This window comes from Ascidiella aspersa, chromosome 1 (genome assembly GCF_963924565.1).
Source record: "Ascidiella aspersa chromosome 1, kaAscAspe10.2, whole genome shotgun sequence".
NCBI classification, from domain to species: domain Eukaryota; kingdom Metazoa; phylum Chordata; class Ascidiacea; order Phlebobranchia; family Ascidiidae; genus Ascidiella; species Ascidiella aspersa.
In genome coordinates this window covers 10,101,678-10,125,958 of record NC_139447.1, presented here as the reverse complement: position 1 = coordinate 10,125,958, position 24,281 = coordinate 10,101,678, and the positions used below count along the sequence as shown (strand labels likewise).

Sequence of the window (24,281 nt, the reverse complement as noted above, 5' to 3'; positions counted from 1 at the left end):
AAGTCGTAACACCAGACCGGATTTAGACAATTGTGTCCCCTGGGTCAGACTCATAACAAATGCATAGAATTGGCTCGCCAGCTAATAACATAGCAACCCTTTTTAATAACAGTGTAGGGGCGGTTAGGTTTCGGATTGCAATACTCTAGTAAAAGTTTTCCTGTAAAAAATCTGTGTTTTTTTCAGATGCATTCGTTTTTCAATGGTAAAAACTGGGTAATCATAATCTGCACTGTACATCGCATCGTACCAAGTTGGATTAACAAAAGTCATTACATCCTAACTACACAAAGCAAATTCAGTCTGTTTACGCAAAAATGTATCAGAATAAGTGGCAACCAGAAGGGTCCAATAGCATTGTAGCAATTGCTTTTAGTTTTTTTATTGGATTTGCGCAAACGCACAGTCAACTAATACAAAACGTATACGTCTGAGTGACAAGGGTCAACAAAGCTGAAAATGCAAAGGCAAGGACCCATCACCAATATACATACTCACGATCAAGGCTCCTGGTAGGTTAGCGTGCAGCCAAGTTAAGTTTGTAATCCACGCCTCCCCCCCCCCCCCCCCTTAAAGAAATACAAGAAGTCAATGTATGCACTTATTTTGGTACTGGCCACTGGCCTACTGCATAATAATTGAATGATGTTGTCACGCCCAACCGCTAATAGGCGAAACATAGATAACGACAGACGACAGTGATTAAAAAGCGTTTTTTCAAGTGCGCGTATCAACAGACCCAAAACGAGCGAACGGCAAAAGCGCTTATCGCAATCCCACGAGTGATTTTTACCTGGCCTTGTTGACCAGTTAAGGCCGTTATCTCGCCCTTCGCTCGGCCCAAGTCGTCGCAGCAATCACGATCTCTTGTAAAATGCCAATATCGTCCGTTAAGCGCAAACAAACTAGCTGCCTCGGCGCCCGAAGCCGTCTGCCCGACTGAAAGTAGAGGTAACAGAAAGCACGATTCGCAGATCGACTTTGAAACGCTGCATCTTGAGCAAACTCGCGTCGAGCCTGCATTCGTGAACAGACAGCTTTAGTTTTGATTTTTTTCGGGTTTTTTTTGGTGCCGCTTTTTTTAAAAAGCTGCCATGTTGCATTTATCTGCGAGCGGCCGAAGTACGAGGCTACTAAACGCAATTTCCCTTTTAAAGCTAAAATATGTGCGAATCACAGGGTGTAAGCCAATCAGCTTATTCTCTACACTGGACAAACGATATATTGCACAGTTTAGTTGTGCTGAAGTACATTTGTGTAAACTGTAACTTTATCTGTAGCGTTCGTTGAACAAATAAATAAAGCACACTTAGTTAGTTAAGTACGTACTTTAGTGTGGACTTTAAAATTACTTTGAATATTAGTAGAATTGAATACTAAAGCCCATACAGAAGTTGAATTATGTGAAGGTTTCGAAGAATTTAGAATTTATGTTCAAGACGTTAAAAAAGCAAGAACTATTTTTCAAAGTTTAACAAAATGCTACCCACTCCTGTATGGGGTTTGATGTACATTCCAAGTTTAATTACAACCTCCTTCAACTATGCTTCAAGGCTTTTTTACTACTAAGGTTTTCCAACAAATGCTGCTACGCATTTATAAAAGTCTGATTGTAGGCTAACTTAGGTTGCATTAAATAATGCGTGGAAATTACTTATCGATATCTTTATTACTTTTGGAGGTATTACACGGAAAACTTCCGATCTGCTTGTTTTTGGTTATATTTATCACGGCATGCCCAGGCCACAAACCTCCTTGTTTCTACAGCAATCCCACTGTACTAAAAAGTCAGCAAGCATTTACACTGAACCCGAGCAAAGTGTGACAAGTCGCACAAATAAACAACCGACCAACGTAAAAGCGAAGTTTCGGGTTACAAGAGATGACGACTCCGTACAGAACATAGATGCATAAATATTTAGCACAGCATGACCAAGCGACAAACCTCACAGTTTCTACAGAAATCCCACTGAACAAAAACTCTGAACGCGCGCAAAGTGTGACTAGTCGCACAAAAAAGCAACCGACCAACCTAGAAGCAAGTCTAGGGATACAACACACAAGAGACAACGATTTCGTATATTTAGCACAGCATGTCCAGGACACAAACCTGCCAGTTTCTGCAGCAATCCCACTGAACTAAAACTCTGAACGCGCACGAAGTGTGGCCAGTCGCACAAAAAAGTAACCGACCAACCTATAGGCAAACTCTCGGGATACAACACACAAGAGACGACGACTTGGTATAGGATCGCCGACCGAGGCTTATCGTAACCGAATCGCCCAGGCTGTCACGCCTCGCTGACTTCCGCGCGCCAGCCACACGAGCGTAAACACAGCCCCGAGTTAATGACAACCTTCTTCGGCAAGTCACTTCGTTCAGTTAGTGAGGAAAAAGGATAGGCGATCGCCTTCGAGGAAACGTCCTTCTTTTTGCGATTGCTCTGAGGTGTTCTTTTGGGCGACGAGTCGCAGTTGCGAACCTGTACGCTTCAGCGTTAAGGTAAAAGTGTTACTTGTATTGTCTTACCTTGTTCAGTCCGGCGAACGAATAAAGTGCAACCACATTTACAACATCACGAAATGTTTAACATGAAACAAAAAGGTTGTTTTGAGCGGCGAGTCGCATTTTCAAACCAGTACTTACTAGCGTTTTAAGGTAACATTGAAAGAAAAGTGTTACTTTTTTTATTAACGTATTCATTCCGGTCAAAAAATAAAGGGCAAAACACATTTTCAACATGAAGAAAAGTTTGACATGAAATCGTTTAAATTTCGATGGAGACTGAAAATAGTGTTTAAATATATTTCAAGTTTAAATATTTTTTAAACTAAGAAAAAAAGTTTCGAATTGAAACTCAAGTTTGTCAAAAAAGCTATTAATAAAAAACTTGAAATTTAATTTAAATAAGGCAAGTGGCTTCTCAACCATGGTTGAACATAAAACTCTCACCAATAAAATTTAATTGCGCTTGCTGCGTTTCAGCAATCATTTGTGGTTTTCTTCATTTATTGCAACAGGTGAAAGAAATGCAAAACTTTAAACCATACAAACGAATAAGGTTAAAACGAGAAAGTTGCACTGCGAAACCAAACATTTATTCGCATTCATGAGTGTTTGTTTTTTTTATACTTGCCTTAACGGCAGCTCTTCTGGTGTAAACGAAGTCATAAACCAACGTTTCGGCAGCAGGTACCAGCTGACCTTACCATGGTTAATAGTTAAAACGAGAATGCGTTAGCCAGCTGATATACTAAAAAGTATAAAATCAAATGACTATAGATTAAAAATAAAATAAATCTAGACGTCCCTGAAGTATGCGTAGGAACAGGGCTTTTACGTGGCCCAATAATTGACCCAAATATTCTAATCCGATTATATGGACTGCGTCCAGACAGCAGACTCATATGCCCAACCTTTCTGTCAAGTTCAAAGCCTATACAATCACAGCAAAAAATTCAGCTCGTGGCGCCCTTTATCAATTTGCTGGCCTGGCAACCGCACTGGGGCGAAACAACAACACACAATGGGGGCTCTTCATTCACCCAGCGGGACCTGTTGACCCCTAAATTTGTATTCGAGAGACTAAGAAAAGCGAGTCAGGGCATTGTGAGGCGAACTGCGGCATTGCGCTGGTGGCAGCAGCAAAAGCCTTTCTTGTGCAAATCGCCGTGGCGAGGAATAACGGAGTAAAGCTAGCGAGAGATATAGCTATTGGAACTGCGCAGAGGGCTTGGCGTTTTGGGACTTGTCCTCATTCTTTTTTTGCTTCGGTAGTGCCGATGGCCGCCAAAGAATTCGACTTCCTTACGAAAAGATTCCTATTATTGAAAACGAATTCCAAAGCCAAACAGGTCGAGTAAATCGACATCATCTCAAAAAGACATTCCGATACGCACTTGTATCACCATCATTTAATGTATTTTTTAAGATGATGTCGACTTACTCGACACATTACCGATACGTGCATACGTAAGATTACTGTTGTTTTGCGTGTTTTCCATTCGCTACGAAATTTGACATCTGCGTGAGACGATAAAGGCGATTAGCTATTTCGAAAAGCGCAAAGCTAAACTTTTTAGGTCTATATTCTATATCTTCAACTCTTTGCGAGATTTTAGCAACGTACCAATAAACGTACTGCTCAATTGTGACAGAAAAAGCTAAATCTACCGGAACTAGGCTAAATGAATTCCCAACAGTCATATCTTTGGACAGAAACACTAAAAAAAAATGCCAAATTGTGACGAAACTAAGCAGGGAAACCTGAAATATGTCTTAGTAGAAATATTCCTTTAAAATAAAGTAAAAAACCTTGCTATTGGGCCTGTCGTTAAATATTTTTGAAGCAAGATTTCGTTGCGCATCCGTTATCATACTGCGAGCAGATTAAATGGAATCAGCCACAGCAGCAACCTTTGTGCCAATTTATTACGATGCGGGTTGCCGCAAACGATAACGGCAATCACAGCTTAGCGCGAGATAATCTGTTAAATACGGGGGTTAGCTTTCAAGAGTTCGTTTTAAAGCCGGCCATTTAGACTGCGTGGTGCTCATGTTCCATGCGTTCCCATGACCGATAATACACCATCAAATGCCCGTGTTTGGGTAAAGAAACGCCAAGAAATCAAATTGGGGGTTCAGAAAAATGGGAAATCGTTTTAATTGACTTTTAATTTTTATTATTATGGACATTTACGACAAGTTTTCAACGGACACAACTTTGCAGCGACATTATCACTCTATTTTCGTACGAATAAGGATAACAGGATAAATAAAAAAATAAATTGTAACCGATGAACCTATACTATACCAGACAGGTCGGTAAAAGTAGTCGTTTTAAACAAATAACAGCATGATAAAAGTTGCAGTTTAGTTATTCAAATAAACAAAACTTCGAGCTATACGAAAAGACCGCAGATCGACGCCAAGTACCTCAAGTAAAATCATTGCTCAGAACCAACCTTAAGAAATCTATGCACGACAAACCTTGAACGAGTAATAACTAGCAATAACAGCCCAAAGAAAATTACGAATCAAAGTCGACGCCGAAAGATCATGGCTCAGCATTCACCAAATGCTGGTACGTAACTATTTCCTTAAAAAAGATGAGGTACAGTTGAAATGTTGCACCATACAATTCAAACTAAGTTTTGATAAAATGTTTACATGTACGACAATTTATTAAGGCTTAATGTTTTGATTGCGTATAGAGTTGTTTATATTTCCTTCGTTAATCAAGGTAATAAAGTTCGGCGAAAAGTTTAGGCATATATTCGACCCGCCACCGTAAATCCTAAACGTTGTCCAGCCCGCGATGGTCAGGGCTTCAGTGATCCGGCCCTTTGTGAGAAAAGTTTGGTGACCCCTGGCTAAGAACAATGTCAGACGACTCATATTGATAGCTCGTCGCTCTAAAGTGAGGTGAAGTTAATAGCCGAAAATCCTCTACAAATAGGCTCGTCTGCATTCGGCTGACTCACCTGACAAGTATAAGGCGAAACAGACAAATCCGAGCCTTGGGTTTCAAAAGTACTCGAGCAGCGGTGTATAGGTCATATGCGAGATCTTTATCTGTATTTCACGGCCAATCGGTTGCCGACTTTTCTGCAAAGTAAGTATTATTGACCACGCGGTGTTACCGTATAGCATTCACACAATAGGAAGATTGGGATAAATGGTTCAAGTTATATCTACGAAGAAAAAATATCAAGCCTATGTTAGTGTTTAATGATAACGCGGAAGACTTGACCAAAACTTAAATGACCTAGCTGTGACTGAAGTCATTTTAAGGTGGCTTTTTTCCAACACTGGCATTATGTAAACGTTTCAAAATCATATTTTGCAAAATATAGAAGTTTTCTAACAATCATTTTATGGCTTTTGAACTTCAAGGTATATCAAGTATTGATGATTTTTGCCAAAGGAAAAGAATAAATTGTACAGACTATGGATACTGGATAGGTACAAAGACTAAATGATAAAAGCCCCGCAATTCGATTTAAAAAGACTGGCCTTTTGAATAAAACTGACGATAAGAATGAATGTAGCCTTTTGTAAATAACCAATTCGAAGCACCATTTGATTTATTATGCGTTATTTGCCAATCAAGATGATTGACGTAAAGCACTACGGAGATACGCTTTTGCCCGCTTGTGATTATATCCGTTTTTCGCGAGCTTCAGCTCCCGTCCTCGTTAGTATAGTGGTGAGTATCCCCGCCTGTCACGCGGGAGACCGGGGTTCGATTCCCCGACGGGGAGCACTTATTTTTTTCTATTTACGAATGCATATTATGTGTGTTCCACAGCTAAAACATCTTTCTCATTCCATAAAATGCTACAATTGCAATGATAAGCGCCTTTTGTAAGTTCATCTCTCGTCCTCGTTAGTATAGTGGTGAGTATCCCCGCCTGTCACGCGGGAGACCGGGGTTCGATTCCCCGACGGGGAGCACTTATTTTTTTCGATTTACGAATGCATATTATGTGTGTTCCAAAGCAAAAACATCTTTCTCATTCCATAAAATGCTACAATTGCAATGATAAGCGCCTTTTGTAAGTACTTCTCCTGTCCTCGTTAGTATAGTGGTGAGTATCCCCGCCTGTCACGCGGGAGACCGGGGTTCGATTCCCCGACGGGGAGCACTAATTTTTTTCTATTTACGAATGCATATTATGTGTGTTCCAAAGCAAAAACATCTTTCCATTCCATAAAATGCTACAATTGCAATAATAAGCGCGTTTTGTAACTTCTTGCCTCGTCCTCGTTAGTATAGTGGTGAGTATCCCCGCCTGTCACGCGGGAGACCGGGGTTCGATTCCCCGACGGGGAGCACCAACATTTTTGTAATTTTGTCATCTGATAAAATTTAACTCTAAACAGAATAAGTACACGAACAGGTATTTGCACACCGTGCCTGTGAAAATGTTGACTTAACATATTTCACTCGCGCATTTTAACTGCTTTTATTCTTTAATTTTAACACAACAATTTGATTTGTCGTTTTAACGGTAGCATACAACGTTATTTCAAAATTTAGGGCGAATTCTTTAGTTTGTGTGAATTAACAAGTTCTTCTAACTGAATTGGGTATTTTTGTGCCATTTTTCATATTCGCTTCTAATGTGCGAATCAACTAGTAGGCGAAAATCCAATATTTTACAGTCGTTTGCCAGTGTTGTAAACAAGTCATTTTTAAATAAATCAAGTTTCAGTCAAGTCATTTGCAAAATAGGTACCTAAAGTCCAAATCAAGTCGTTTCAAAAATAAGCAAGTCACGTTAAGTCATTAGATACCAAACCGAGTCAACGTTATTGTCATAACAAATTTATTTTAAGTAACGCAATCGTTACATTTAGCGCAATATTTGGCATAACAAATATAAAAGCAAGTTAAGTCGTTGACCTTAGCGATTTTAATATTCCCATACTAATTGTACGCAATCCGCAGCGAATATTTGATCCAGGTTGATAAAGCGGTTTCGCGCTCGCTTTACTCGTCCTCGTTAGTATAGTGGTGAGTATCCCCGCCTGTCACGCGGGAGACCGGGGTTCGATTCCCCGACGGGGAGCACTTATTTTTTTCTATTTACGAATGCATATTATGTGTGTTCCAAAGCAAAAACATCTTTCTCATTCCATAAAATGCTACAATTGAAATGATAAGCGCCTTTTGTAAGTTATTATCTCGTCCTCGTTAGTATAGTGGTGAGTATCCCCGCCTGTCACGCGGGAGACCGGGGTTCGATTCCCCGACGGGGAGCACTATTTTTTTGTAAATTTTCTATTTGATAATTTAACACTCCCAAACAGAATATTATTAAAAACATTTGATACTTGTGTGCATTAGTTTTTATAAAGGTTTTATTACCGTGATAATTTTATATTTCTTGAAAACATTAACTTTAGAAAACAGACATTATACTTTTGTAGCTTTTTATAGTGTCAGTTAAAAAGGTTATGGATAACAACACAAAAGTTAAGTCATGACGTGACGTCATAAACAATACTTCTTAAAAACACTGGTTGTTAGAGCGAACTCGTACACAAATTGCAGTTGAATCCGGCCTCATCGCGCCAAGGGCGAGAAAAATATGTTTATTCGGTTAAGGCCAATAAAACTTGCAATTTAAAATAAACGAGTCGCATTACAGACTGATAGTTAAAAAATCCCACAACAGGACTTGGCTACTACAACAAATTAAACGGCAAATCTTTTCACTATACAAACCAATCAAAGACTTTTTTAAAGGTTAAGAGGCCTTGTTGCAACCCTGTGAGCAGCTTTAAGTTTCCGATTACAAAAAATTAATATAAACTCAAAAGGAAATGCAGGTAGCACAACTACACACAGAGCAGCATTCAGCTAAACCTGAAAATTGACGGCGGTTCACCGCTAATGTGCTTCGCGCGTACACTCTTAACGCGCCAATAAACAGGGGTAGGATTTGTGTATGCAAACACACAAGTTTGCCTGTTTGCCGTTGCGAGGCCTACAGCAGGAAACCTAAAAAAATATGGAGACGAAAACGATTTTGCGCGTTCGGCCGATGAGATTACACCAAGATAAAAAAAAAATGGATACGACCCTCAATTTGGGGGCAGTTTGACAAGGCCGTTTTGTAATTTGACTATTTTCTGCGCTTTTTTTTTTTTTTTTTTTAGAAACGCCTGAGGCCATTTTAAATACCTATTTAAACTAGTTTACTGCTGTGTGTTGGGTGAAATATCAATATTTGTTTATTGATTTTTAATTTACTGAAATCGAGGATGATTTTGTCTGGGTTGGCTTCGCGTCTTCTAGAAAGCAAGGAAACCAGAAAAATACAAAAAAACAGATCCCAAAACAATCGGGTTCCAAATTGTCCCTGAGTCAGCGCAAAGTCTAACCCTACGGTTTGCTTTTGCAAACAAATATAAACATTACAGTTCGCCACGGGTTGGTTTTAAGGTATGACTAATGTAAAACGCACAAGTCTCCACTAGTTCTGTAAACGTGTTTAAAACATCGTGAGTAGTAAGTAGATGGATTTGAAAACGCTGTCTGGGTAATTGGAAACATCTGCAAACAGGACAGGCACCTGTACCAGACAGAAATAGCACACTTTTGATTGATCGAAAGAACAGGATTGGCTCTCCTGAGTTTAGTGAAACGTAAATTTTCTTGTCACCACTACGCACAATTTGGAGTGAGGTGAAGAAAAGCGTAACAAAAAGCCTTGACCAAAATTGCTACATGCCTGTACTGGATTCAACTTAAACCCCAGCATAACGCTCGAACATTCAGCGGTTAAAAATACAGAAAAGGATTTCTAGAGCGAAATGCGAATGCGGACGACACGTGTTTAATAAAAGTTACGCTTAGAATGCTTTAATAAAGTATCTGCTTATTGTTTATTGCTTTGAAGTGTGAAGCATCGCCTATTCCTCCCTACCAGAGGAAGCCTCTCATATTAACCTTATATTCAGCTCAATTATAAAGCGGGTTCTTCTGACAAATATTTATTCTGTGCCGACGTTTTTTGTTTTTTTGTTTTTTTGTCAGAAAAACCCTCTTTATAATTGATATAATGCCTGGCAGCAACAGTATATTCACTTATATTCAGCTTTGACCATTTTTTTGTTAAACAATACAAATTTTGTTAAACAAACATCACAAACCTAATGTGAACTAGCTGCTGTGCTTGTCACACACCTCACTAAACACAACATTGCAAATGCGAAACTATGTCATTTTGAATTAGGTTTGCTTTCTCTTTTAGCATTAAGGCAAATTAAACTTAAATTGTTACCTTATTAAACAAAATTAAACATTCAATATTATGGCGTTTTACTATGAAAAGTTAAACAAAACAAACCCCTGCAGAATATGGACATATACTGTTAAAAGCAAATCTAGGGTTATCGAGAAATCGGTTCGGTAAATCAATTTTGCTCGATAATGTTAGTGGATGTAACGAAACTAAATAAAACATATATATTACCTTTCAATGCCTTCCAAGCTTGCCCAAAGTGTCGACAGGTTTAATCCGAAATTTCACTGGACGAATCCCACTGTTAATTTAACAGGAAAGACAGAAAGGGCGGTGAATAAAAGTGCTTTTTTTCCTTTTCACATCAGTTTTTCCGGCTCTTTTAAACCTAATAAAAAACAAGAAAACAAGTGTTAGATGAAAAATATTCGACGAGACATTAATAAACCGTCTTACCTGAGCCAAGGTTTTCTGAAATAGATTATTTAGAAAGCACTAAAATCGGCGCTTAGTGCGAGAATTTCAGATCATGTTTAAGACACCTTGTCTGGTGGACAGGGTTATGAAAAAATAGTGAAATTACAATTTACCCTTAAACAATGTTTAATACAAAGACTAATATGGCAGAACTTGCAAATGAAAGATGCTTTACACTCAACTTCAGTACGTGACATTTATTCGGCAGACGAAATCCAAAAATAACTCAGGGTGCATTTAAGAAATGGAACACCAAAAACGAAAGAAACGTAAAAACAAAGAAGTGGTAAAAGAAACACCAAAAACAAACGAAAAAAACAGTGTTTGAAAAAATTCAAATTAAACGTGTCATAATGGCTTTTGTCATAATTTTTCGTTCGATATTACGTTTACAATTATAGAAAAAGGCCACAAACCGATATTTTAGTGAAGGTCACTATATTTTGTAAAGAAAAAAAAAACAGTCGTGAAATAACACAAGCTTCAAGCATACAGCAAACAAATGCAAAACTGAACTTTAAAAAACACAATTAAAGAACAAATTACTGTTGACCAGCGACAAGATTGTGTTGAATTTGAAAACGAAACGTGGTGCACAATATTAAGTGGGGGCGGAAAATACGAAGTCAACAGAACGAAAGAAAGGCTTCGGCCAACTAAAACTTACAGAAACGAACCGCAGACAACAACATGGTAAACTACCAACAACGAAAGAACAAAGAAAAACAAAAACAGCAACGCAGCTTCAAAGGATGGCAGTAAAGTGTTTAGGGCACACGAGCAAAGATTTGGTTTATTTTTTGTCCAGTTTTGCCGCTTTTAACGCCTGTTGCGACGATCGCGGTCAGACTCCCATCCGCTGTTTCTTCTGCTGTTGCCGCCTCGCGAATTTCTGAACATTGTTCCAGTAAAGAAAAAATAATTAAGGGATGACCGAAAATATCGGATCGGGGTCGATACCCGATGCCAAGTGTTAGAGTAACGGTACTCGTACCATACGCGGGTAGTATCGCTGTAGTGCATATAGATATAAAACCTAAATGATTTAAGAATTCGGCCATTATTTGCGATCCATCAAAGCGTACCTTTAACGGTGGATCCATCTAAAATTTGTTTGTAGAACAAAAGAATGAAAATAGAATTCTTAACGCCTGGTAACTTGGAAAATACCTTCTAACGTTAAAACGTTGTCTGTTTAGATTGCTTCAACATAGTAAGTAATGAAGTTATTTGAGTGAAAAATATCGGGTATCAGTATCGGAATAAAAAATGAAGTATCGGGCATCCGTAGCTATAATAAATAGAAACGTACGGCAATATTGTATGCCAAGTAATACTATTTGTACTCGTACAATACTAGGGGTACCGCTGCCGGTCCGATACCAAATCAATAAAGGGATTTCAGACTTGATTTGGGATCTAACGCAGCGATTTCTACCTCGAGAGGTGAATATTTAAAAAAAATGTAGGTTAACAATTGGAGGTAACTAGACTTTTTAACGCTAAATGAATTTGTGGCTTAATGAACTGGAAAATGAGCTTTTGATTGCTCAAGCATAGCAATGACGTCATTTAGTATCGGATCGAAATTATTGATATCGGAATAAAATGTCAAGTATCAGACATCCCCGGTTTTAAAAAAAATAAAATGACAAACAAATCGGATTGGAGCTGTTATCAGATACCAAGCGGTCGTATCGGTACTTAACAATAGAAGGTAGAGGATTTGGTTGGTTCTAATAACCGTAGAAACTAAGACTTGCCTTCCCGAGTTTGGTCTGCGCCTGTTTTGTCCTTCGGACTGTGGACAGGACGACATCTTGTGGCCGCGATTTCCGCATCTGTAGCAACTTGCTGTTGACATGCGATCCCTCGATGATCTAACGACAGTTGCAAATTAAACTGAGGTTGGCGGGATTAAAACACTTTGGCATGTGAAGTTTAGCTTACATTAATTTTAAACGCCTAAAATTTTGGTTTTACAATAAAGTTGGCATGGTACGTTTTCGAGAAAAAAATTACAGAACGAAAAAAAAAGTCACAAGCAATCTAGAATAAATTCACTGGCAATTAATTAATTCGTAATCTAAGATTTGCGACTGATAAGCTGTAAAAACGCGGTCGACATAGCTTTTTGTAAGAAAAAACAGATTACAGCATTAAGCACAACAAATATTTATCCACCTTTAAGGTAGTTAGATTCGCCTTTTTCTATTAATTAGCAAAGTTCAGGCCTGCGAATTCGGTTAAACAGGGCTGCGGTTGTGGACTCGGAATTTGAGTGAGTCGGTTTGCTTGCTAGACTCGGGACTGAAGTAAGACGACCCGAGTCCCGGGTCTGACGTGCGCAGTACTAAATTTCGGAACTGATAAGGCCGCAAACTGTAAATTCTAAACATCAAATAACATTAGATTGAATATTCGACAACCACGTGTAGCGGGCGGGTGAAGTGTATGAGACCTCTATGAGTGGATTGCTGAATATCCACCTTATTTTAGTTACGTAATTGGGTGAAATACAGGCTGTACACAGTGTAGAGTTGGGGGCGGACTCGGGACTCTACAAAATCGCACATTTGGGCAAAGTTGGACTCCGTCGGGTAATTTTTTTGTCCGAAGTCCTTATCGGGTTATTTTTAATTGACTCGCAACCTGGTTTAAAACAGCTCGACTCCCATCCGTGAATCCAACTCCGACCGAAATTAAAGTCAAGTCCAGATTGCCGAGTCTGACTTCGGCTCCGCCGCTCTGGCACAATTTAACTAAACACAAGTATGGACGCATAATTTATACAACGCGATTCAGTGCATTGTCGTTCGATCTTTCTACATTTAATTTTTTAGAATCAGAGTGATTTATTTGGCCGCGCATCACCTTGCGTGTCCGGATGTTGTTGAGGAGTGCTCAGATCCAGGAGAGGGGCTCCGAATATCAAACTCTTCTTCGTCCTCCAGCCAATCGCTCTCCTGTTCTTGGGCGGGCGGAGCAACTGGCGCTTCTGCCATACAAGCGGTTTAAAACGTAAAAAACGCATTTTATCACTTTCAAGGGAACACTTATTGTGTAAGAAATTTGCAAAACCTCAGTAAGACGGAAATAATTTTGCGCTAATAAACTAGTTAAGTAATGTCCAGACAACTATATTTATTTTAGCTTTCAAAATTTAAATAAGAATTAAAATTTAGGCATTCCATTTTTTTCGAAATTAGATTAAAATTAGAATTAACGAATTCATAACACTTCAAATTAAACAATAGTACCAACTAGAATTACATTTATTTATTCCTAATCAATTTGGTTTAAATTAAAATTTAGTCTCATAGGCATGTAAATGAAAAAAAAAGTGCTTCGCTAGACTATAAAATCCACACACATGCGTGAAAAGTCGTTTCGACAAAATATTAGCAATTTGAATTCGTTGTTATGACTAAGAGACCAAAAGTTAAATAAAGCAACAGTAAAAAAACGAACTAGACCAGAAAGAATTGTGGAAAATTTGCAAAATGAAAGTGGAAAATTTGCAAATAAAAGCTATCAATTCCCATTTCGCCGTGCTTTCGTCAAATCTTGATAAACCTACCGTGTAATGGCTCTGTTTTTTTATGAAAAACTCAGCTTACCTTTGGGCCGTTCAAGCAGCTTGATGGGGCCTTCCCCCGAGCTGAGAGTCCCCGGGTAAGAGGTCGCACCGACCGCGTCACCTGTGACGTAATAATCGGGTGATCGCTGTAACAAAACCTTGTACCCAATACAAACAAACGAATAAAGAAAAAGCACACATAAGAGCTTAACACGGCGATTTTGGAACAGGACACCTTATTTAAACTAATCAAAATAACTGGCATTGTTGGAACAGGCATAGATCCTCTTTAAGCAACAAAATAATAACATTATTATTCAACAACTAATGTAAAACAAGAGCGTTCGCTGTTCGGTCGTATTTTTAAGTCTAGTAAAAAAAATATATTTTTTGCTACTTATGGAAGATCATAATTATGTACCGTTACATCAAGAAGCCTTCATCTAGCTTATTGACATTTTAAGAAGAAAGATTTTTTGAAAATTGGTATATAACTGCCTGGTATACCATTTAAAAAGATAAACGAAACCAGACAAATGCAACGCACACGAATTATACCTATAATCGTTCAATTATAACAGGGTCACTAAACTACGGGCCAGATCCGGCCCGCAGAGTTAATTCTAACATCCTGGGATATTTCTTTAATGAAGATGAAGTATAGTTAAAATTTTAAGTTTTAAACTGTTCGACAATTTATTAAGGCTTATAACTACAGTTTTTGTTGCATGGTTGTTTATATCTTCTTCGTTTGAAAATTTTCAAAGTAATAAATTTGATGCAAAATCTAATATCCGGCTGGCGATCGTCAATCATTATAATTATTCGGTAAGCGCTGGTCAGGCCTTACAGTTGTCCGTTCTTTTATGAAAAAGCTTGATGGACCCTGATTTAGAGGGAACACTTCATAAACGTCCAAAGACATATTATTTTACAACATGCCTCTGTGTTAATCAAAGGTTCAACAACAGAAGATTTTATGTTATTCATACTTCATGTAACGAACCATTTAGCGACGAGCTGGTTTTCTTCGGTGTCGTTAGATTCGAAACTTCTCGAAACTCGGGAAGAGAGGCGGGAGAGTGGCGGTCTGTTGACTGTGCTGGTCCGGATTCCGACGTTACTGGTGTCACATTTGCTGGGACTTTTATGTTTTTTTTTTTTTATTAAAACAACAAGTTCGCTAGTTCGCTTACCCAGGAGTTATCAAGACACTCAGTTATGAAGACTATCTTTATATTTTTAATTTCATCGTTTTAAATTCTTTTCTTTATACTTCAGCTTTAACTAAGTTTCAAACACTCTGTCGCAATTTATTTTTTACATTTCTTAAAAAAAATTATCACTGCTGTTTTTTAAATATCAAACCACCTGTAAGTATAGAGTTTACAAGCATTAGATATTTTTTCTCGAATAAGGGCATTAAAAATTCTCAGACCAACTGATAACATTGTTTTTCCAACATAGGCCTAATCAAGTAAAGTGCATTTCTAAAATGCTAAAATATAGCAATTAAAGAAGACGATTTAATGAGTTCAGAATTGAAGTAAATCATTTTTTCTGAAAATTTTGGCATGAGAATTAAAATAATAAAAAAATCACTTTTACCATACGCTTTAGGGGTCTACGGTGAAAGTACCTGTACTTAGGCAGTTACTTTGCTCGTACGAACTCGGATGTTGGTTTTGTTCACGACCTTGTAGAGCTCTCCATTCGCTTATTTTGGAATTTTCCGTCTGAAGAGTAAAATGCCATTCGGGTGTTTAACGTTGACATACAACTTTTATTCACACGTTATTATAAGAACAGCCTTCTTAATATAAAATTTCTAGGTTTAATAAATGTTACGCGTAAGGCAAGCAAGCAAGGAGGGATTTACATTTTTACTTAGTGGTTTACTGTAATGGCACAATAAACGAAAGTGAACAACACACATCAGCTGTGCTTATTTAAACATTTATTATTGCATCTACGGTTGCACAAACAGTTTTACTAAAATGACTACACAAAGAGAAAAAAATTCAAATACATTTCAATAGAACTTCAGAAACAACATCGCGGTTGAACACCATTAAATATATTTAGAACAAAACACAACACAAACATAAGACTCGAAGAATATCTTAAACACACGCACCTGATCTGAAGACGTAGGTGGTGTAACCGGGACCGAAATCCGCAAGGTGTCGTTGTTTGCGATCACGTGACGTGGAGGGAATTTCCCCGGAGGAGTGTTAATCACCAACTCGAGCACAGCCTGTGGGCAATAGAACTTAATTGTATAGGTTAAAGCAGTGTTTTATTAAAGGACTTAAATTCAAAGACTTGGTGTTGTTGAACTACGAAATGAAGCAATTAAATCGTGATTTCTTATGAAAAAATTGAACCGGAATCGATTAACGGACGGTGGATTGGTTTTCTCTTGCAGGCAAAAGACAAATAGAAAACTTGCAAACATTCATTGCTTGGACAAAGTATATCCTTATGCACATTTGAAGTTTTAGAAAACTATGAAAATACGAACATCAGTCATATTTATTATTTGACATGCAAGCACGGCGCTTTAAAAAGTTAGGCTCTAACATATTAGGTGCAAGTTACAGATAAATTGCCACGAGAATAAAAACAACACCTTTAGTTCGGGGTAGTGGTGTAGGTAGACGGGCAGTTGTGATCCCAGCCTGGCTTGCAGCTGATACATGTTGAAGGGAACGCCAAAGCGCATAAACTCATCGCGCAAACCTGACAGGCGCTGCATCTGTGAACCGTCAAGTTTGGGTTATGTGATACATGCCACTTTATTTTATAGTTTTTTATAATTAAAACTGTTAAGTTATCTAAATTGTTTAAGTTTTCCTATCTCTCATGCGATTTAGTTCATGTGTTGGGCTCATGTGATTTAAATATTAGCTCGTCCTTCACTTTGTGTTTGCGCTTCAAGCAGTCAGGAGCCCTAACCTTTGTACTATAGTTTGTTGGTCGTTCAGTTACATTTTGCTTAATATGCTAATGTGTTTATTTATTACATTTACTTGTTTTATTTAACATTGTTGTTTTATATTTACTCGAATTAAGTTACACATGTTAATGTGGTATAAGTATATGTAATTATAACATATAAAGACTTCTGTTTGTTTATGATTAAACCGAATTGACAAAAACCCTTTGTTCGTCGAAGGCAGTGTTTCTCAACCTATGGGTCGCGGCCAAAACCGGATAACTGTACGCATTTAAGATGGCGGGCCGGATATAAAATTTTGTGACAAACTTATTACCTTAATTAATATCGTTAAACAAAAACATATAAATACCTATTCAACAAAAATTGACCTGAACCTTAAAAAATATCGTGCAGTTCAAAATGTCATAAAAATTAAGTTTGGAATTGAAACTGTACTGCATTTTAACTGTACTTCATCTTCATTAAGAAAATCGGCCGCGGGCCGGTGCAATTAACTCCTGCTATAAATGTACGCATATTCCTTGGCGGGCTACATTTGTGTGGCTTCCTTTACCTTTCTAATTGGTGAAAAAATGAATACACGCCTGGCCAGGAAAAAATTAACACGGACTTGCCTCGGATTGCAAGCAGTGCTGGTAGAGCTGCCTGGGCACTAGCGACCACAAAGTCTGCTGCTGGTGAATCACCTCTAACCAAGCCTTCTTCACTGCGTTTGGAGGTTCCTGAATGCTGAAAGTTATAATTTATGCATAAAAAATAAATGTTGAAATGACATCTCAAAGACACCGAAACTTACTGTTTTATTGTGATACCGATAACCGATATATTGGGCAAAAAAGTATCGCGATTCGATCCGATACCAAATGACGTCATTAGTTTGGTCAAATAGGCAAAATTAATTAAATTGATCAGTGCAATGGTAATGCTTTTGGTTTAGGCCTTCAGGGTATCGGGCAGAAACTTGCTTTTAATTATGAAGCCTATATATATTCGATTTTTAACGTAACATTTTCTCTTTTTTATTTTTTAAATACAAAGTTCTGCATTGGATCGCAAAACATGGCTAAAATGCACAAAATAATTTGGTATCGAGATCGGCTCTGGTGCCACCCTAGAATCGGACGAGTACCGATACTAACCCCTGGCAACGGGTATCGGTTCCGATCCGATATTATCGGACATTCCAAATGTGAATAATCATACAAACAGTTTAATGTTTATCAAAATGTTATGTAATGCAAATTAAATAGAAAGCAGAACTGTAGTACCAAACAATTACAGATGTCGTAACTAAGATTGGCAAGTCTGTTTTTACTTAGTGTTACGCTACTTTTTCGTAAAAATGAGATAATAAGGACAATTTTTCAATAAGTTATAATTCCTTAGAAATTGCAGTTTGAGCATAAATACTGTGATAATAAAAAGGGTAAAGTATCACAACCCGTGTAGGTAACGTTGTATAAACGTTGCTAAACAAACCATTATTAAACAGCAAAAAATTGAAGTGTTTTTTAAATTTTAAACACTAATATTCGATAGGAACAGCAACAGGCCCACTGGTTTATAATTCCATAAAAGAAAAACTGCAGCCAGCACTAAACTCTTGTCAATGAGGTTTAATTAAAAACATAAAAAACAACTTACATTTCCGAGTTGATAAACTCGCGCGAATCCTCGCCGAACAGAATGAGCGTGAGATAACGCAGCGTACGCCGTTCGACCGCCTGCCGTTCCGCCTCGCTGACCGGCGGCGCCCAGGCCGAGTCGCCCAAGCAGGTCGGCGGGAAATTGGGAACGAAATTGCCGCAGACCGGGTCGCTCGGACCAGTCTGCGGGAAATGAGAGCCGAAATTGCCGCAGACGCCTGGGTCTGGATGCGAAGGCGCGGCGCTTGTGGATACGGTGATAGGACGGATCATTGGGGCGTTTTGGTTCAAAGCCTGCATTGCAAGGGGATCCGGAAAACGGGTGAAGTCGTGGGGGTGAGGGGGCATTTGAAATTGGCACGCGTTAACGCTTAGCTGCCCCCCTTCTTCCTGAAAAAAAATATTGAGACGGTGATCGAGGGTTAACGTCCACACGTGACTAACTGAGTTTGGGTGAAGTTGTACTGAGCAACGGTTAGGACACACAGGTTAAAAGTGTTTTTGGACAAATACACAGTTGTCAGTCTGTCCAGCAATTTTAAGGCAAGAAAATGATATGTTAATTGATTCTGTAATTTCAAATGAAATAAAAAATACCCAAAGAATTCTGTGCAATATTCTAGTCAACTGGCTACAACCAGAGAAAAAACTAAATGGGCCGAAAAAAATATATTAAAATTGAGGGGGAAACTATTTCAACTAGTGATGCCCTAACTATTATGTATGATAACCCCCTACCATTGGCTCTCAACAAATGTATCCCCTTTATTCATGATTCGAAAAGACGTCCAGAAAGTCACAAAAATGGTCTCTGAATTCAGAATTAAAACTACAAATTGAGGTTTAACTGACCCCGCGTGGTCCAGATCAAAACCCAGATTCAAAGCAATTTAATATTGACTTCTGTTTGTTTAAACTCCAACAATGTAAAAAACAAAGCGGTGGCAATGCAACTGCTCGAAACCCCATAATAAAACTATTTAATTTTGACTTTTGGTTAAATGTAAAACGACTTGTATCATGCCAACAACAAAATAGTGGCAATGTAACTGCTTGAAACCCCAGAAGAAACCTTAATTTTGACTTATGATCAAATATAAAACTACTTGGATCATGCCAAGAACACAACATTTACAAATTTACCTGCTGCGATGCGCACCCGCCGCTGACGTCATTCTGGCTTCTAGCCAGTGACGTGTACTCCAGCTCGTGACGTAACGACAGGCTCGAACACTCGGGGGCGTACTGCGCCAGCTCCGATTCAAGGTCGACGGGGTCCGATGACGTCACGTGAGGCATGAAGTGCGAACTAACCTAAAAAAAATATGGCGGAAAGCGGAAATGTTAGTTGCGATGTCTGATATATTTGAAATAAAAATATGGGGACATGAAATTAAGGAAATAGAATTGAAAAATGGATTTCATTAAGTTTTTGTGTTATAAATTAAACCAAAAATCTCCACTAACTAGGCCATGGGGATGAACTAAGCTTTTTAATTAAACCAAAAATCTCCACTAACTAGGCCATGGGGATGAACTAAACTTTTTAATAAAACTAAAAATAAAGATTAAAACATATAATTGAGTTTATAATTAGAACAAATGAAAAAAACTATGGTCAAAACCTAAAAATAAACTTTTGTTAACTGTATTTTTTTTATTAACAGACCGCTATATTTAGAATCAAGATTACCGTGACGTTTTTAGGATTTGTTAAGGCAATGATTTGAGATTCGATCATTGTACATTTTAGCAATTAGGTAGTTTAAATTTGTAACATGAAAAAGTAAATTACCAAGTCCTGGAAATTTTACTATTTTTTAGATTGCAGGTAATAGGTTGAATTGTGTTAATTTTTAAACTGAAGTTGGTTCAAATCCAAAAATTTTATAAATCATCGCATTAGACCGAACTTAATATCTGAAGTGCATACCCCTCCGACAGTGGCGTGGTTCGAAAATGTGGCCTCGTTGCCTTCTTCACTGCACTTTTCCTCGTTTCCATCTTTGTTGTTGTTGCAGTCGATGGTCACCTTCATGGTGGACGCATCAGAGTACATTTCGGCTGAGATATATGAATATAGCCAAAGGGAATTAAAGGTAAAACCGTGAGTTGCCTAATGTAGCAAGGTTTTATTTTTTATTGTGTCACTGTCGCCAATGATTTCGGATTACACACAATTGCATTTTGGCGTAAAAAAATGTTTTACTGAAAATTGGTGAACGGATATTTAATCCAATTTAATCACATGTCAAGGCAAAATAAATCGCTTTTTGTGTGCAGTGGATAACGCAATAATTGCAAGTAAAAAAGGATGGTTTAAAATTGGAATCTGCCTGTGCTTTACCGTATATATAAAACCGGCCCTGATATGACGCACAAAACGTTTTGAAAAGATAGAGAGCAATTAAAAAATAACGCTTACTTCATTAACAGAAATTCATTGGAATTTATAAGCATGGCTGGGAAGCAATAGTAAAATAGCATTGGCTCCTGCTCCAGTGCGTAGTGCTATTTTTTTTTAAGTTTTCTTTAATTTGCCACTAAACTGTTAAGTTTTCGTTTGAGTAATTAAAAATTATTTTGACCTAGAGCAGATAAAATTTCATTGCTCTACAAATTTAAAAAATGGTTTCATCTCCTGCTTCACAAACATAATAAAAATGGCTCCGGCTATGGCAAAATGCTTGGCTCCGGAGCTCCGGACTCCAGTTCGGCTCCCCAGCCTGTTCATAAGATTGTATCATACAGCAAAATCTCGCCCAGCAACATTGGGAATGCAAAACCTTGTTCTGACCGTTATTTCGTATGAGTCTAGCACCACGCGTTTGCCAACCTGGCGATATTCCCTCGGATGGTGACGTCAGCTGACCGGAAGTGGGGTCCGGTGCGCCGCTCAGCGGATATTTTGCGGCTCTTGGCACGTTGCTGCTGTGCAAGAGAATCTCCTGCAGCTTCTGCCCAACTAAAAAAAAAAACAATAAAAAAGTAGTATCGGACTTGTCTGACATACGAAAGGTGTTGATGCTTGTGGTTTTATCAATTCCGATTCGATACCTAATAAAACTAGGTTTTGGGCCATAGCAATTTTCCGTGGTCGTGATTTCTTTCCGATTCTAAGGCACATGACGCCATAATTATGCACAAATAAGCAAAATTGACCCAATTGACGTTAGGGTTCCTCTCCGGGAATGTTTCGACAGGAAATTCCCGGGATTTCCCGCGAATTAACAATCCCAAATCCCGGGAAATTATTTTTAATCCCGGTTGCGAAATAACTAAATTAAATTTATTCTACCTAAAAAAATTGGCTTTTTATTAAATACAAACAAAAAAGGGTGCTAACTTTAATACGAGAAGGTCTTGTAAGATTGCAGAAGCAAGACTACAGAACATAAATGAGCTTAATTAAATCTTTGGAGCTAATATAAAATAATTTTAAACGTCATAATGATGAAATTTTAGGTATAATTTTTTCGTGGGGAATCCCGGGATTCCCGGGAATTTTCATTTTTTAATCCCGTTTCCCGGTAGTGAAAAAATCCGGGAAAAAGAGGAACCCTAATTGACGTGCACACAAACACAGTTAAGTAACGCAGGATAACAATCAAAGCAAAAACTAAATCAAGTCAACAACAGCTCACCTTCGTCGATACAAACTTGCTCCGGGGACAGTTTCGTTTCAGTTGCCTTTAGAAAATAGGTCAGAATCAAAAAAAATATTACCGCCACGGAAGCCATAAAAGCAGCCCCAGATAGTTACAAAAAATATCACGTTTAACATTATAAGTGCAAAGTTCTTAATTGTTACAGTGAAGTTTAAATGTGGACCATAAAGGTACTAACATAGTGTGAAAATGTTTTAATATTTATATACACCAATTTTTACTGCAATGGAATCGAACCTTGTGCCCAAAAATTCGGTTTTGGAAATTCAAGAAATATCAAATAACCTCACAACAAAACAACCAAACCTTTTGGTTGGGGTCGCACAGATCGACCAACAAGCCAGTAACGACCCCAGAAGAAACACAGGGCACAACATCTTCAGTAGCTGTGTGCTTTACGTCGGGGTCACCAATTCCACTCTGCTTGATAACTCTATCCTGTGGTAAAACGGCCTCCGATGACCCGCGGTCGCCCGATCCTTCATCAGCGGCCCCTGAGGGTTCCTCGGTGCCAGCTGACCCCGGGGCATCCCCTCCTGCCCCCTTGTCGGGTTGCGGAACTGCGCCTATGGTCTCCCGAACCACGGGGATTTTGTCGCCGCGAAGAACGCGCACATCTTGGCAAATTGGCTAAGAGGGAAAGTATAGAGAAGATATGAATGAAAGACACACAAACATATGTGTTTAATAACATCTGTGATCTAGCCCCTCGGAAGTTGCTTTATGACCAACGATTATGTTTCTCGACTGGCTCCTCTATGAGCCTGCATAGCTCAGTTGGTAGAACAACGGTCCCGGCTTGACCGGAGGTCGTGAGTTCGAACCTCACTGCAGGCCAGTTGTTTTTCTGGCTTGCTCTGCTTGCATCATAGATCGACAGATTCGGCGAGTCTGCGATGGCTTTTCGGTGTGCTACAGAGAAGATAGTTTCGAATATTGTGCCTAAAAAGAAGGCTCAGTGAGTCGTGGGACTTTTGTACTTTTGGAAATTACCTAAATGCACACTCTCCATTAGACAACTAATAGCTTAACAAGGTATTGAATTTGCTTACTACCTTGTCGCGTATTACGGGTGATTCTAAAGTGTCAATTGCTTGTTTTCTTGAAAAAGCAGCGTTGATTTGTTCTAATTTTTTAGTGAGCAGGATAAGAAAAGTTTTGGAACAACTGAGCAGTGATTAAAGAGAGTTGCGCTTTTTTCAATGGGTCTCGGTGTGCCACAAGCTAAAAAATGTTTGAAAAGCACTGCAATAGAGCCAGGTCGAGTTAAAAACAGGTGGATAGGCCACCTCGACCTGCACGAAGTATAAGAATAAATTATGTTTGAATATATTTTGTATACGAAACATCTCGACATGTATAGAAGATTTTCGCAATTTTACCGCCAGTGGTTTACAGACATTTTTTCTTGCGACGACTTTGGGAAAGTTTAATAGGCACGCACTAATCTATAGGATTTTATCATTTTTTTACACAATAATCCAAATATTGTTTTTTAAATCGATACTAATTGCTTATAATTATTTTCAAAGTTTTTAGCAACAATAAATCGAATGCATATTTCAGGAAAGAATAATAATACCTGTTAGTATTTTATTAAGTTACGTTTAAACAGGAATCGCTAAGTTTATTATTAATCGGAGACATTAAATTACGAAACGAAAATCATAGTGCGACGGCCTTGAAAACACTAAAAACGACGCAGCAGGGCGTCGCGACACACAGTTTAAGAACCTTTATTAAACCTATTATTATATTTGTTTTTTTCGTAAGTATACTTCTCTAAAATAATTTAAACATTTTAAAGATGGTCTGTTTGCTGATTCTATAAATGTCGCTTTAAAATACTAAGCTACGTTTTGACAAATACCAGTTTCTAGGTCATTTTTAGTGCATTTGCGCTAAAAAATATCTTACTTGCTTTATGCTACTTCTATTTTGTTAGCGAAAACAGATCCATGGTCTGGTGTCCCTAGCCGTGCTCTGCTTTTATGTATAATTTTGATGTTATACTGTACCTAAGAGGAACACGAAGACTGAACCTTCCGAGCGAAAAACAAAAAATATGGCCATCACGGACACAGATAATGATGTCGATAGGACTGGGTTTGGAGCACCTAGCACTAGATACTAGATATCCAAACACCAGATAACTAGAAAATTAAAAAAAGCACCTCAAAATTAGGTTTCAA

General features: G+C 38.2%; 1 protein-coding gene and 6 non-coding genes across 7 annotated transcripts in view; 6 read left to right on the top strand and 1 right to left on the bottom strand.

The window, feature by feature from the left end:
• Nucleotides 1-905: 905 nt before the first annotated feature.
• Nucleotides 906-24,281, bottom strand: part of LOC146167405 (uncharacterized) — a 33,472-nt gene continuing 10,096 nt past the window's right edge. The window contains exons 10-23 of the mRNA XM_083385563.1: nt 22,396-22,719; nt 22,066-22,111; nt 21,258-21,386; nt 20,355-20,485; nt 19,565-19,735; nt 18,420-18,811; nt 17,390-17,504; nt 16,446-16,571; nt 15,951-16,070; nt 15,453-15,549; nt 13,854-13,934; nt 13,108-13,231; nt 11,997-12,113; nt 906-1,017 (exon numbers count right to left, since the gene is read on the bottom strand). Coding sequence (XP_083241689.1) covers nt 906-1,017; nt 11,997-12,113; nt 13,108-13,231; nt 13,854-13,934; nt 15,453-15,549; nt 15,951-16,070; nt 16,446-16,571; nt 17,390-17,504; nt 18,420-18,811; nt 19,565-19,735; nt 20,355-20,485; nt 21,258-21,386; nt 22,066-22,111; nt 22,396-22,719 — 2,085 coding nt within the window. The remainder of the gene's footprint in view (nt 1,018-11,996; nt 12,114-13,107; nt 13,232-13,853; nt 13,935-15,452; nt 15,550-15,950; nt 16,071-16,445; nt 16,572-17,389; nt 17,505-18,419; nt 18,812-19,564; nt 19,736-20,354; nt 20,486-21,257; nt 21,387-22,065; nt 22,112-22,395; nt 22,720-24,281) is intronic.
• Nucleotides 6,193-6,264, top strand: Trnad-guc (transfer RNA aspartic acid (anticodon GUC)). Its single transcript has one exon. It is a non-coding gene; the product is annotated as a tRNA-Asp (tRNA).
• Nucleotides 6,384-6,455, top strand: Trnad-guc (transfer RNA aspartic acid (anticodon GUC)). Its single transcript has one exon. It is a non-coding gene; the product is annotated as a tRNA-Asp (tRNA).
• On the top strand, nt 6,575-6,646 carry Trnad-guc (transfer RNA aspartic acid (anticodon GUC)). Its single transcript has one exon. It is a non-coding gene; the product is annotated as a tRNA-Asp (tRNA).
• Trnad-guc (transfer RNA aspartic acid (anticodon GUC)) lies at nt 6,765-6,836 on the top strand. Its single transcript has one exon. It is a non-coding gene; the product is annotated as a tRNA-Asp (tRNA).
• Nucleotides 7,504-7,575, top strand: Trnad-guc (transfer RNA aspartic acid (anticodon GUC)). The gene has a single exon. It is a non-coding gene; the product is annotated as a tRNA-Asp (tRNA).
• Trnad-guc (transfer RNA aspartic acid (anticodon GUC)) lies at nt 7,695-7,766 on the top strand. Its single transcript has one exon. It is a non-coding gene; the product is annotated as a tRNA-Asp (tRNA).